Source organism: Aricia agestis, chromosome 18 (assembly GCF_905147365.1).
Source record: "Aricia agestis chromosome 18, ilAriAges1.1, whole genome shotgun sequence".
NCBI lineage: Eukaryota > Metazoa > Arthropoda > Insecta > Lepidoptera > Lycaenidae > Aricia > Aricia agestis.
In genome coordinates this window covers 4,498,733-4,512,286 of record NC_056423.1, presented here as the reverse complement: position 1 = coordinate 4,512,286, position 13,554 = coordinate 4,498,733, and the positions used below count along the sequence as shown (strand labels likewise).

The window sequence follows — 13,554 nt, the reverse complement described above, 5'->3', positions numbered from 1 at the left end:
AGAAGATATACCCAATCTTTTTTGCACTGTGCGGGCTGATGATGAACTATATCTAAGAACGCTATTGATAATGCCAGCTTTCAAACGAAAAAAATAGACTAAATCAGACACACACACAGGCAGACATACTAAACTTATAACACCCCTCTTTTTCGTCGGGGGTTCAAAAATGTTGAAGTTCTTCAGTTCCATATTAATTAACGATAACAATCTTGTAGGAAAGTTTTTAAAATCCAGGATATTTTAAGAAACTCATATCTAATTTACCTGGCTGGAGAGAACTCGCAAGGAAAATACGAAGGCACTTGATGTGATGTCGTGCAATTTAAATCCAAGAAGGAATTTCCCACGGAACCCCTCCAGACTTCACGTCAACTTAATACAAGTAGGGTTGCCAGGCGACTGAATAAAGCCGGATTAAGCTTTTTGATTGCGTGTCCGGCCAAAATTGGAAGTCCGGCTTTTGGGAGCTCAGCCACTACAATTTTATATAAAAATCTTACTAATTTCGATATTATGCATCTTATCGACGGTGAAAAGGCAGAACGTATTAAGCGCTATTTTTTGTGATATTGAATTATATGACTAGATGACGCCCGTGACTCAACCGTTGCGCCAAAATAACGCGCGGGTACCGTACATACTACGGGATTAAAAGTATCCTATGTTCTTTCTTGAGATTCAAAGTATCTCCATTCCAAATTTCGGTGGTTTGGGCGTGAAGAGGTAACAGACAGACCGACGAACAGAAAAACAAACTTTCGCATTTATAATACTAGTATGGATTGAACTGAAAAATCGCACGCGCGTTGCCGAACTTATTGAGAATAATTTATACTGAGAGTTGAGATGCTAACCGCCGTACTCAGAGACATTTAAAATTTACGTTTACCCTTGAATTTAATGAAGAGTTTGACAGATAATGTATGGGGCTAATGTCAACATTTTGAATGAATTACAATTAAGTAAATAATGTTCCACTCTGAGTGCGGCAGTAAGTCTTCAATAGCAAGTCCGGCTCCGGTCCGGTCCGATACGAATGTCCGGCTAGGCTGTCCGGTTTGTCCGGCTGTTAGGTTTAGCGACCTGACAACCCTAAATTTAAGAGCCCTTTAAATTACAGAAAAATTAATATCCCAACTCAATCAACATTTATGTCGCGACTTTACGATTTAATTTCTTCTTTAAAGACGCTTACAATATTTGTTTTATTGCTGTATCGTGCTGTTAAAAGTTTTTATTGCATTTAACAATAAAAACTAATTTAAAGTAAACTTAGAAAGTAGTCTAATAAACCTAAAGTAGGCCCTTACAATTTTCCCCTTAAAAGTCTTTTCCCCCTAAAAATAAGAAAATAAATAAAAATAGCAGTTGAATTCATTTAATACAGGTGATAATAAAGATGATAAGGTCTCAAAAAAGATTACACCAAAAACATACAATATATTGTAACAAAATATATGGAAAGACTAAGCAATATTACTGTAACAAAATATCTATCTTATATATAAAATTCTCGTGTCACAATGCTAGTCACCGTACTCCTCGTACGTCCGAAACGGCTTTACTGATTTTAACCAAATTTTATATGCATATTCAGTGGGTCTGAGAATCGGCTACTGGGTACTTTTTATATTGATAAGTGCATTTGTTGAATAAATAATAGTAAATTATTACAACTCGAGACTGACGGCGACCATTGTTTGTGCGACGGGATAGCGATGGACGTTGCCATGGTGACATACTTATTTAGTCACTTCAATAAAATAATACGGGCGAAATAGGTACGTTTGCCGGGACAGCTCGTATGCATATAATAGATTTGAGAAAGGTTTAAGCCATAGGCTTTTGAGACTTGACCTAGATTGCCTGAGGTTGCCCAGGGCCTTAACTATTGTTGCATTTTTACCTTAATCTGCAAAGCTTCGGCTCGAATCGGCCAATTACGGCCACTTAAATAAAAATAAAGTGATGTATATTTTTAAAACCGACCATTTTTTTTCATAAAAGCTTTTATGTCGGAAAATCCGTCTTCTGCATCATAGCTGCCTGAGTGTTATTCTGATGAGCTACAGTGGGGCACTGTAGCTCATCAGAATAACGCTCAGGCAATCAAACATCAAAGTGATAATGCGCATAGAAATTTTCGTAATTTTTCGGCAACGGTCGTATTTCCCGAGCGTCGCGTCGAAAGACGTCGCTGCAAGCGCTGTTTTAAACTTAACTTTAAGAAAAACAGCGCTTTGCGGCGGCGTAGAGACGCCAGACGTTGCTTGGACGTTACCATGGTAACGTCGCGATGGCTTCCCGGTGAGTTATAGAACGACCGGCGACAGCGGACAGCCACCGGCTATATGATATTTACTTATATTTCCTTTGAACAAGGTGCAAGCATTGTTTGGGGCTCTTACGTTTCATAGATTCGGGTGTTTTAGTGATTACGACAATTAGCGAAGATTTGCATACGCATTATTAATTTGGGAGTACTGTACATTGCAAAGTCTCATCAATATCCATTTAGTTTTTGGGTGGAAGAACAAACATACATCTACACATTCTAATTTAGGGTTTTTAACATTAGTTAAATAGCAATTTACTTAAGTTAATCTTAAACTACTTTTTTTAGTAAATTTTTGTGCATTTTTTTTCAGTGGCGAACAACTCGTAGATATTACTCGTCCGGCGAACTTCAGGCGATCAGACAAAACTCGTGTGAACAGACATACATTTAGCGATTAAAATTGTCCAAGTGCCTTTTCTCCCACTTGGTACTAGGTATGTGGGAACTTTCGACCCTTTCAGCATGAAGCAAAACCTCCTTAGTCACGAATTCTCTAATACTCTTTCTTTGCATGAAGCAAATCTTCCTAACCCACAATTTAAAAAAATTAAGTATTCTAAATTAAGCCTTTCCATCCGCATGAAGCAAAAGGTCCTTAAGGTACTGATCCAATCAACGCGGCTAGACCGCGACCAACAAAAATTCAAAGAAAATGCAACTTTATGACAAAACGCTATAGGTCCCATTTTGCTTTACGCCATTACAAAGCAGCGGCGACATGGGTCGTTAGACTACTTTCGGTAGAAAATAAAGCTTATGTCATAAAGTGGCATTTTATTTAAATATTTGTCGGATGCGGTCGCTTGCGACAAAGTTCGGAACGTCACTACAAGAAAAATCAAATCGCATGTACCTGTCCACATGTAAAATATCATACAGTATTCCTTTGTCAATACTTTGATGCACTGCACGATTGGCACGAACTTTCAAAAACCTTTTCTTATCACAAAATTATTGTAATCAAAGACTTCATTACACTGGTATCACAATATGTCTCTTGAACCCTTTTGTCTATGTTTGGCTTCTGCAGAAATGTCTATCCACCTGTCCTGCAACTAATACTTCTGTGATTACACAACTGCTTACAATATTCACATTTCCTGTAAGGTCTGTCAACACTTATGTTATTGTCTGTTTACTGTTACTTGATTTAAGCTGTGGCCACGCAAGATCTATGTAATGATAAAGTTTTGTGTGTATATTATTATACATTTTACATATAAAATTTTACTGTATCCTAGTGTAAATTATTCAGTTATCAACTCCCTGAAATATGTGTCCCTACAAAATATGTTTGCTTTGTTTGTTTCCAGTGGTAAATAATATCTAATCAAAGAAACAGTGGTTAAATAATATACCGATATTACTATTACTTTGCCTCAGACCGAATAAAAACTATAGAGTTAGACAGAGTTTGACGAACAACTTAAGAGGCCGGCTTTCATTTATGTGTGAGTTTAAGGCCGGTATAAATAGTCAGTACTTAAGATGCACCTCGGTCTCAAGACGCGGTTCGGTTCGGTTCTAAATATGATTGGTCCAAATTTTGACAGCCAACCAATCACAGACCCTGAACCGTGTCTTGAGACCGAGATGCATCTTGAGTACTGACTATTTATACCGGCCTAAAACTACTACACTTTAAATAGAACTTACGTATGACAACAAAAAGGATTGCGTTTTGACGCATATACCTATGCGCATGAGCGCATGTAATAATTGTGGCCACAGTAATTGTATAATCAACTCTCAAAAAATTTATTGGGTCTGAGAATGTTTACCGGGTACCTTTTCTCCCTAGCTCGACACATCTATCTCTGATTCTAAAACATCAATTCATCTTTCAGTATCCCGTGACCACGATGATGTACTCCTCCGTCTCCCAGCACGAGATGTGCCGGTTGTGACATCAGGGCCGGGGCGGCTGCCGGCAGCGATCCAGGTGCTCCTGATGCCAAACCCGCCGTTCTAGAAGGAACGGCGACAGATTCCAGAACCCCATGAGGATGGACCAGACCTTCGAGTGTGAGAGGCACGTGTGCCAGGAGCTGTGCGACTCCGAGTCGGTCAGCGAGGTCAGCTTGGAGGCCGAAAGCCGCCACTCCTCGATCCGAAGGAACACCAGCAAGAAACGGGTGACTTACCAAACCAAAGCCGAGGTGATCTCAAATTAGGTTAGTTTTAATGTTCAAGTAAACAGTATAAAAATATGTAATTAAGGCCCACTTGCGCCAGACTGGGTTAACACGCTTAACTCTGAGTTAAATTATACTTCGAATTTAAATTGACATCATATCTTGCACCACCAAGAGTTAGGAGTTAACCTCGAGTTAATTTTTAAAATTTTTAACCCACCGATGTCGGAGGGTTAAATCAACTAACTCTGGGTTAGTAATATCAAAACTGAGATTTTTCGGTTATGACTTATGTAGTTTGTTGTGTTCAGTAATAGGTACCGGTTTTATTTTGTGTTTAACCATGATAAATGATCAGTGGTTGTTATCTGATGATGATGAAGAAATTATCGAATACATTAGTTCGGACTCGTATTACAGAAGAATTGTAGAACGGACCGATCTGTTTAGGGTCCCGTATTTACTCACAAAGAGACAAAGATTTCCATCGAAGATTTCGCCTAGAAAAAGAAACTGTTCTCTTTTTATTAAATAAAATTGAAAATAATTGCAATATACAAATGAGCATAAAAAGTAAGTTCCTACCAAAGTTTAATGATAATAAATATTGGATTAGTGCGTCTTTAGTGAACTCCTTCATAAATATGTAGACTAGATAAACATTGGACACAAGTGTTTCTACCCAATTTTTATCATTTTCCGCTTAATTTATTTGCACAAAATATCACAACACGCACGCACTATGCGACATAGAACCACGTGTCATTTCAAATCTGACATAAGGAGATAGCCTTATTTAAAGTACTATGGAGCGAGAGAGAGCAGTACACTTAAATTATTCAGCATTCGCTCTATCATATTTGGCTGGATGTAAAAAGAATGAATGAATATGACATAAGCCCGGGTTAGTTGACTCTGAATTAAATTCTTCTGGTGCAATATGTAGTATGAGTTAAAAATTAAAAATGTTAACTCTGAGTTAGTAAGCCCCGGGTTATTTATTTAACTCAAAGTTTTGGCGCAAGTGGGCCTAAGTGATTTTTACATATTTCGAAGTATTAAAACGTAGAATAAAAGTGTACATTGATGAAACAGCTACTTCTTAACGTGATATTATAATAACATGGTCATTTTAACGAACCTACGTAATACGTACTAAAATTTTAACGTTTTTCGCGTTTTGACTGGACATTTGGTTGAACCGTCGTTTGGTTGAACTGGACGTAATGTCAATGGCAGGACCGATGTAACTCATCCATGTTGCTGTGTACGTCCCATAGCCATATACAGCCATATAGTTTAGTAACTTTCCTGTCTTGTTCGGTTTATTAGTAAGGCAGTTTTGGTGTAAAATTGCATTAGAGCTACGAACTCATTTGGACATTTACATTTCTCTTAAAAATATCTACACAGTAGATAAGTACGGAATATGTTGAATATGCTGTGTTCGTTTTAGGCATAGAAATGTCCGTGACCTTATCGCTATCCTAGTCTATCAAGTGAAAGAGACAAGGACAAAATATGCAAATAATCTGTATAATATATTTCTATGGGCTTAGAATATGAATAGAATAATTAGAGTTAAATGTGAAAAATCTCAATCAGGAGCTGTGATTAAATAGCTATGTATATAATTAGTGTTTGTATGTCACTTTTATATGTTGTATATACCGTCTTCCTTGTGGAAAGTAATGCGCTTTTAACTAACTTGAGACTTCCAAAAAGTAGATACACTATATTGTCTAAGAGCTGGTGGGAGGTCGACCTTCACCGATCTGATAACCAGATGAGACATATTTTTTATCAAATATAATTTATAAACAAATATGCCTATAATTACTTGTCTATCTAAAAGTGCTCATGGCTATTTTTAATTAAGTTAACTTTAATCGATTTTTTTCATCACTTTTATTATTTTGATAACCAAATGAATTTTATTTCACTGTTAGTTTTTAACACACAGAATATGCCTCAGTAGGCTTGCCTACTCATTTCTGTGTATAGCTGGCAAGCCGATGTGAGCAGGTAAGTCAATATAGGTGACTCCATCGTTCTGCTAACTTATCGAAAGTTATATCAAATTTTAGATTATTTGATAACAAAGTCAGTCATATAGACTTGCCTGCAAAAAATCATACTTAAAGTACTGTTGCCTAGCTAAAAACTTAAAAAAATAACACTTTTAGTTAGGCAAGTAATTATAGGCATATTTGTTTATAAATTATATTTGATAAAAAATATGTCTCATCTGGTTATCAGATCGGTGAAGGTCGACCTCCCACGGTCTCCTCTACTAATAATTCTGAAAGCATTTTTTGTGCTTGATTGTCTTCAATAATAATCTAATCGACATGTCACTTTTTATTTAAAGCATAGGTTCCGAAATAAAACACAGTATACTGGTTAGTGCTTGTGACGTCACCGATTAGACAAAAAACAAAGTGATAATTTATTTTATGATTTAGTTACTAGTTACAATTATGTGTCGTTTTTAAGGTTTCGTACCCAAAGGGTAAAATCGGGACCCTGTTACTAAGACTTCGATGTCTGTCCGTCTGTTCGTCTGTCGGTCTGTCAGTCTGTCCGTCTGCACGTCAGTCCGTCTGTCTGTCTGTCTGTCTGTCTCCAGGTTATATCTCAAAAACCGCTACAGCTAGACGTCTGAAATTATCACAGATTGTATATATCTGTTGCCGCTATAACAACAAATACTAAAAATAAAATAAAGTTAATATTTAAGGGGGCTCTAATACAAGAAAGTTGTTTTTGGTCTTTTTTGCTCGTAATCAATAATGACTAGGTATAGGCACTGTAAAAACTTATTAATAAAATTAAAATAAAGTAAATATTTAAAGGCTCGCATACATACTCGTAAATACAATTTTTTGCCTATATTCGCTCTTTAACGGTACGGAACCCTTCGTGCACGAGTTTGACTCGCACTTAGCCGATTTTTTAAAATCAGCTCTAAATTCCTGTAGGAAAAAACGTAAGTCAAATTGTTGTGTAATAATAGTAAAAAAATAAATGTCTGTATATAATTTTCATCTATATGTATATAAAATAAATGTATGTGTACAATTATTATGAACTTAAGTCCGCAAACTTATGCATTTTAGGTTAAAATCAAATGTATATAATACTGTACAATGTACATGGTATATTTGTAAGTCTCATGAATATGTCATTAAAATATAATCAAAGATTATAGAAAAATACAATTACTTTCTAGTGTTCTTAAGAGTAGATTTATACTTTATGTGTTTTTAAAACATAGTAGGTAGAACAACTAGGTAACTACTGAGATTATTTTTACTGTCTGTGCTTTTTACTATATCTGACTTTACTGTCAAATAATAAAGGAAAATGGGCACAAATGCATAAAAACTTGCCTAGAATCTAATAAAAACATGAGATATAATTTCTGTAAGATAAATGTGCGTAGTTAAAGTCCGTGCACAACTTTAATATCTCTAGTCAAATCAGAAATAATCACAGTATTCGATTTTAAGATCCCTTTAGTGTTGCAAGGATACGCTATATGACTGCAATGTTTTCACGGCAATACCAGCACAGACAGTAAACAAAAAGTTTAAGTTCGACGTTTGTCAACGGTCAGTATTCTGATATGACGTGTAACATGTCGGATTTTGGTCGCATTATGTATTGACTGTATGTGTTAGTAGCGCCCTCAACTCCGACCTTTGCGTAACTATTGAAAAGGTAATTGTGAGATTGCCTATTAGGCCATATAGAATGTGCCTATTGCCCTTTTCAGTTCTTAAAGCTATGCAATAAACATAATTTATTACAAACCTAAACACCAGCGTGCCTGTACACGAAACCTATTGTAAATACATCCTTGCATTTTATAAAGATTATTTAAAGAATAATGGCTGATTTCTTACGCCGTGCCGACCAGCTATCGGCGCAAACGGCCGGAGATGTATAAAATACTATACGGCCTTTTTTGACGAGTAGCGGTCAGCGCTGATATTTCATACATTTCGGTGTCGGCGCCAACAGTCAGCGAGCGGTACCACCAGATCATAATCAGCCAAAGGGTCAATTCAGACCACAACGCGACGAGTAGATGCATTTCTAAATTTGTACTGAATTAACAGACTTCAATTACGTGAGACGTCTTGCTAATCTGTCAAATCTTTGAATAGACCGCGATTTCTGTGCGTACGCGGTATAAATGGCTAAACTTTTGGCATAACACGCGACGCGCGCTGAATCCGCAAGAAACGCGCAGAAAACGCGCACGTCTGAACGCGCCCTATAGCTTTCCTCTGAATATACATACATAGTTATTATGTCATCATATTATAGAATTAAAAGTCTACTCAGTATTGTGTTCAGATTATAAAATAATAAGTGTGAAATAATAAAAATTGAAGAATATCTATTGTAAATAAAATACTTTAAATTGACGTTTCTGAGAAATTTGATTTCGAGAAACTGAGTAGAAACCACAATATAGATGTATATTGTATCTAGTCAAGTATGTACCTTGTAAAATAGCCATTTGTGATATTTTATTTGAAGCAAGTAGGTTGTTTTAGAAACAATTCAAAGAATACAACACTTGCTAATAAAATTATCCACACCGTGCGTGTAATATTTATGTTTTCATACTTTTTTGTAGTCCAACTTTCTAGATAACAGCAAGAACTTTGTATGTCTGTCTGTCCATAAAAAGATTTGTGCTTCAACTCCTACAAGGATGTTTTAAAACTGTAGGGGCTTGTAGGGGCTGTGTGAGCGATACAGGGCCCGTACCACGAAACGGTTTTGGGACTCAAACAATCGTACGAGAATGTTGCGTCCTTCTCTAACAAACGTGAAATGGCGTTGTTAGAGCAGGACGCGACATTCTCGTCCGATTGTTTGAGTCTCAAAACGGTTTCGTAGTAGGCCTTCAGCTACGGCAGTCACTAGAAGCTAGAACAATGTCGGTAGAAAATGAAATCGATATGTCAAATAGTGGTGATTTTTGTCGATCGGGGTCACTTGCGGCAATAATCGGAAAGCCACCTTAAGGGCATTTTCACATTATCCGATCTGATATCGGTGTCAGACGCCGATCCGATATCGGGGTAAGTAAAATGTATGAAATATTTACCGATATCGGCGTCCGACACCGATATCGGACAGGATAGTGTGAAAACTCTCTTACACTATCTTGGTAGTCACTAGCCGCCTTGTAAAGTGTTATACTACTCGTATACTATTTTTACTTACATCTCCAATTTACTTGTAATGTATAATATCTACCTATAGGTATTCTATAATAGTTTTGTATATAACAACCCTCTTAACAGCGTAGCTTTTCTAATACTTAATAGATCGGTGTTGTAAAGCTATTTTTTACCTTTCCTGTATTAGGGTTCGTCCATAAATTGCAACAGTCTTTAAAAAAACCGTTAAAAATATATTCTAAAATCAAAATGAATTAAGGTGGCAAAAGCGGTCATTGACCTTTCTAGTCTATTAACTTAAGAAAAAAACTGAACTCTTATAAAGACATAGACTATTATAGATTTATCGGAAAACCTTTTTTAGGGCGGATTCGACCAAACTGGATTAAAATTTTACTCGAGCATAACTGTCTCCTAATTTAAGAGTAAGCTGGTTGCGTTTTTCCAACTTCTAATCCAAGAATGAAGTAATTACACGGGAGTAAACATTTACACGGGCTATTTTGGTGAAGTAAATATTAAACTGAGAATAGTTGCACAACATGGTGCAACTGTCACGGTCGGTGTCATTGTGAACTATAATTGACATTTTATTTCATACTCTTTGAGTAACTTGGTAAAATGCAAACGATAATATCCTAGAGTAAATTAAAGGAGTAAATTTATTCTCATGATAGTTATACTCGTGTAACTTCAAGTTTGGTCGAATCGAGCCTTAGAATGATAATCTCCAACTTTTATGAGTTCAAAGTGATATACTTAGTACTCACATCTCATCGAATATGCAAAATACGATATCGCCCTTAGACTAGAAACACATGTCATTACACACTTCATTTTTAATCGTGGTTTATAATATAACTATGAAATATATTTTGTTTTGACAGGGGTCAATGACCGCTACAGCCGGGTTACGGAGTGTACCCTGTAGAAGATAATAACATGAGTAGTTGAAAATTGTGACGTAATTTGTGGAAAGCCCTTTAGTAACTAATATATTGTATTCAAAGTGAGTACTTCACACCTGTACAATGAACATTTTTTGTATATGTACGATCGAGGAAATAAATAAAATGTATCTAAAACTGAAAATTGTTTCTATTCAGCACCAATTTCACAATTTTTTAATCTATTCAAAATAGAACAACGACGTGTTTATCAGTTATAACTTATATCCATTCTTATACATATACAGGCTGTAACAAAAATAAGTGATAATACTTTAGGGTAAAACTCGTGACGCTCGGACCCTTGCCCATACAAAAGTGAAAAAAAAAAACGTCTTTTAGCCCTGCTACTTTCACAGTGAACTCTCAACAAGGAACACGTACACACCCTAAAGTATTATCACTTATTTTTGTTACACCCTGTATATCCATATTTATAATATTATAAACATACTATACAGGGTGTAACAAAACTAAGTGATATTACTTTAGGATGTGTACGACGGACGTGTTCCTTGTAAATAGTTCACTGTGAAAGTAACAGCGCTGAAAGACCATTTTTTTCTCTTTTGTATGGGCAAGCGCCCCAGTGTCACGAGCTTCCCATACAAAAGTGAAAAAAAATGTTGGTCTTCCACAGCTGCTACTTTCACAGCCCTGTGTTATCACTTAGTTTTGTTACTTAAACAATTATAAATGCGAAAGTATTTGTCTGTATTTTTTTTTTACGAAATTTAGGGGCCAACGAGCAAACGGGTCACCTGATGGAAAGCAACTTCCGTCGCCCATGGACACACGAAACATCAGAAGAGCTGCAGGTGCGTTGCCGGCCTTTTAAGAGGGAATAGGATTACAGGGAGGTAAGGAAGGGAATAGGGAAGGGAAGGGTAGGGAATTGGGCCTCCGATAAACTCACTCACTCGGTGAAACACAGTGCAAGCGCTGTTTCACGTCGGTTTTCTGTGAGCCCGTGGTATTTCTCCGGTGGAGCTGGCCCATTCATGCCGAAGCATGGCTCTACACCCGTTACCTCTTCACGCTCAAACCGCTGAACCGATTTTGCTGAAAGTTATGGAGATACTTCGAGTCCTGTCACATAGGATAGTTATTATCCCGGAAAAATGTACGGTTCCCGCGCGGGAAACAAATTTTGGCGCAAAGGTGTTGCAAGCGTCATCTAGTAAGTATACATAATATATTTTATATAATAATTACGTTGTATATAAACAGATTTAAACGATAATACAACGTAATCTTATATACTTATTTAAAATTCTCGTGTCACAATGTTAGCTTTACTGATTTTAACCAAATTTTATATGCATATTCAGTGGGTCTGAGAATCGGCTACTGGGTACTTATTATATTGATAAGTGCATTAGTTGAATAAATAATAGTAAATGATTACAACTCGAGACTAACGACGATCATTGTTTGTGCGACGGGTTAGCGATGGACATTGCCATGGTGACATACTTAATACTTTTTTAGTCACTTCAATAAAATAATACGGGCGAAATACTTTATATGGCAAAGAAACGTTTGCCGGGACAGCTAGTATAAATATAAGTTGTACAATCGTCAGTGATTAATGAATCACGTGAATGTGTCCTCGGGACAATGAGGACGGGATTGATGGGACGATCCCGGACTAATCCCGGACCTATATCACTCCTTCAGGAGATCTCCGAATTACACAGATCTCAGCCGAATAGACACTTCAACTTGGGAAGCTTATCCACAAAAATTGACTGTAATTGCGACGTTAAAACATTTGTTATGTTTTTTTTTTTTTTTTTTATGAAATAAGGGGGCAAACGAGCAAACGGGTCACCCGATGGAAAGTAACTTCCGTCGCCCATGGACACTCGCAGCATCAGAAGAGCTGCAGGTGCGTTGCCGGCCTTTAAGAGGGAATAGGGTAATAGGGGAGGGTAGGGATGGGAAGGGAAGGGAATAGGGGAGGGTAGGGAAGGGAATAGGGTAGGGGATTGGGCCTCCGGTAAACTCACTCACTCGGTTCGCCGAGTGAGTGAGTTTACCGGAACAAGTTTTAAGTGAAACAGCGCTTACCCTGTGTTTCGACACAGGGTAAGCGCTGTTTCACGCCGGTTTTCTGTGAGAACGTGGTATTTCTCCGGTCGAGCCGGCCCATTCGTGCCGAAACATGGCTCTCCCGCGTATAAACTCCCATGTAAAATCCATAATATAGTCCGGGTTCCCTAGAACATTTTTTTAGGGTTCCGTACCCAATGGGTAAAAACGGGACCCTATTACTAAGACTTCGTTGTCTGTCCGTCTGTCCGTCAGTCTGTCTGTCTCCAGGCTGTAACTCAAGAACGGCTGTAGCTAGACTTCTGAAATTTTCACAGATTATGTATATTTATTGCCGCTATAACAACTTTTGGCCTTTTTAGCTCGTAATCAATAAAAATAAAGTAAATACCTAAGGGGGCGACCTATGACAGAAAAAAATCGGGTGAAAACCGATTTTTTTCTGTCATAGGTCACTTCATACCCCCCGCACTCGCCCAACGCATTCAAAATGTCACCGCGGCTATTTTGTGTAATTACTCTCGTAATCACTTTTTGTACGAACGTAGTATAACTAAATATATCAGATAAAATTTTGAGAAATTCGAGTCACATTTTCAATTTGTACTTTGAGAATCAAATTAATACTTGTTGCCATAAACACTAGTAATACTTTATGATATGTTTATTTATCGAAATCGAAGAGGCTCTGACAATACTGGATCAATTCTGCTGTAGTTGTTACAAAAATAATATTATAACTTTATTTAATATAATCTACTAGCCAAGTCTTCGTCCACGTCCGAATTTGGTTAGTTTTTGTGTGTATTTGCGTAAAATATATTAACCTTTGTCAGATTAGAATATACAAAATTCTCATGTCACAATGTTTG

At 36.9% G+C, this 13,554-nt stretch overlaps 1 protein-coding gene across 2 annotated transcripts in view; it reads left to right on the top strand.

The window, feature by feature from the left end:
- Positions 1-4,532, top strand: part of LOC121736062 (dopamine receptor 2) — a 91,033-nt gene extending 86,501 nt beyond the window's left edge. Inside the window, exon 3 of one of the 2 annotated variants that reach the window (XM_042127108.1) lies at positions 4,189-4,532. In XM_042127108.1, the coding sequence (XP_041983042.1) occupies positions 4,189-4,248 (60 nt within the window). In that variant the 3' untranslated portion in view covers positions 4,249-4,532. Of the gene's footprint in view, positions 1-2,651; positions 2,733-4,188 lie in introns of those variants that run through there. The other variant, XM_042127107.1, reaches the window with a different exon arrangement.
- Positions 4,533-13,554: the final 9,022 nt, after the last annotated feature.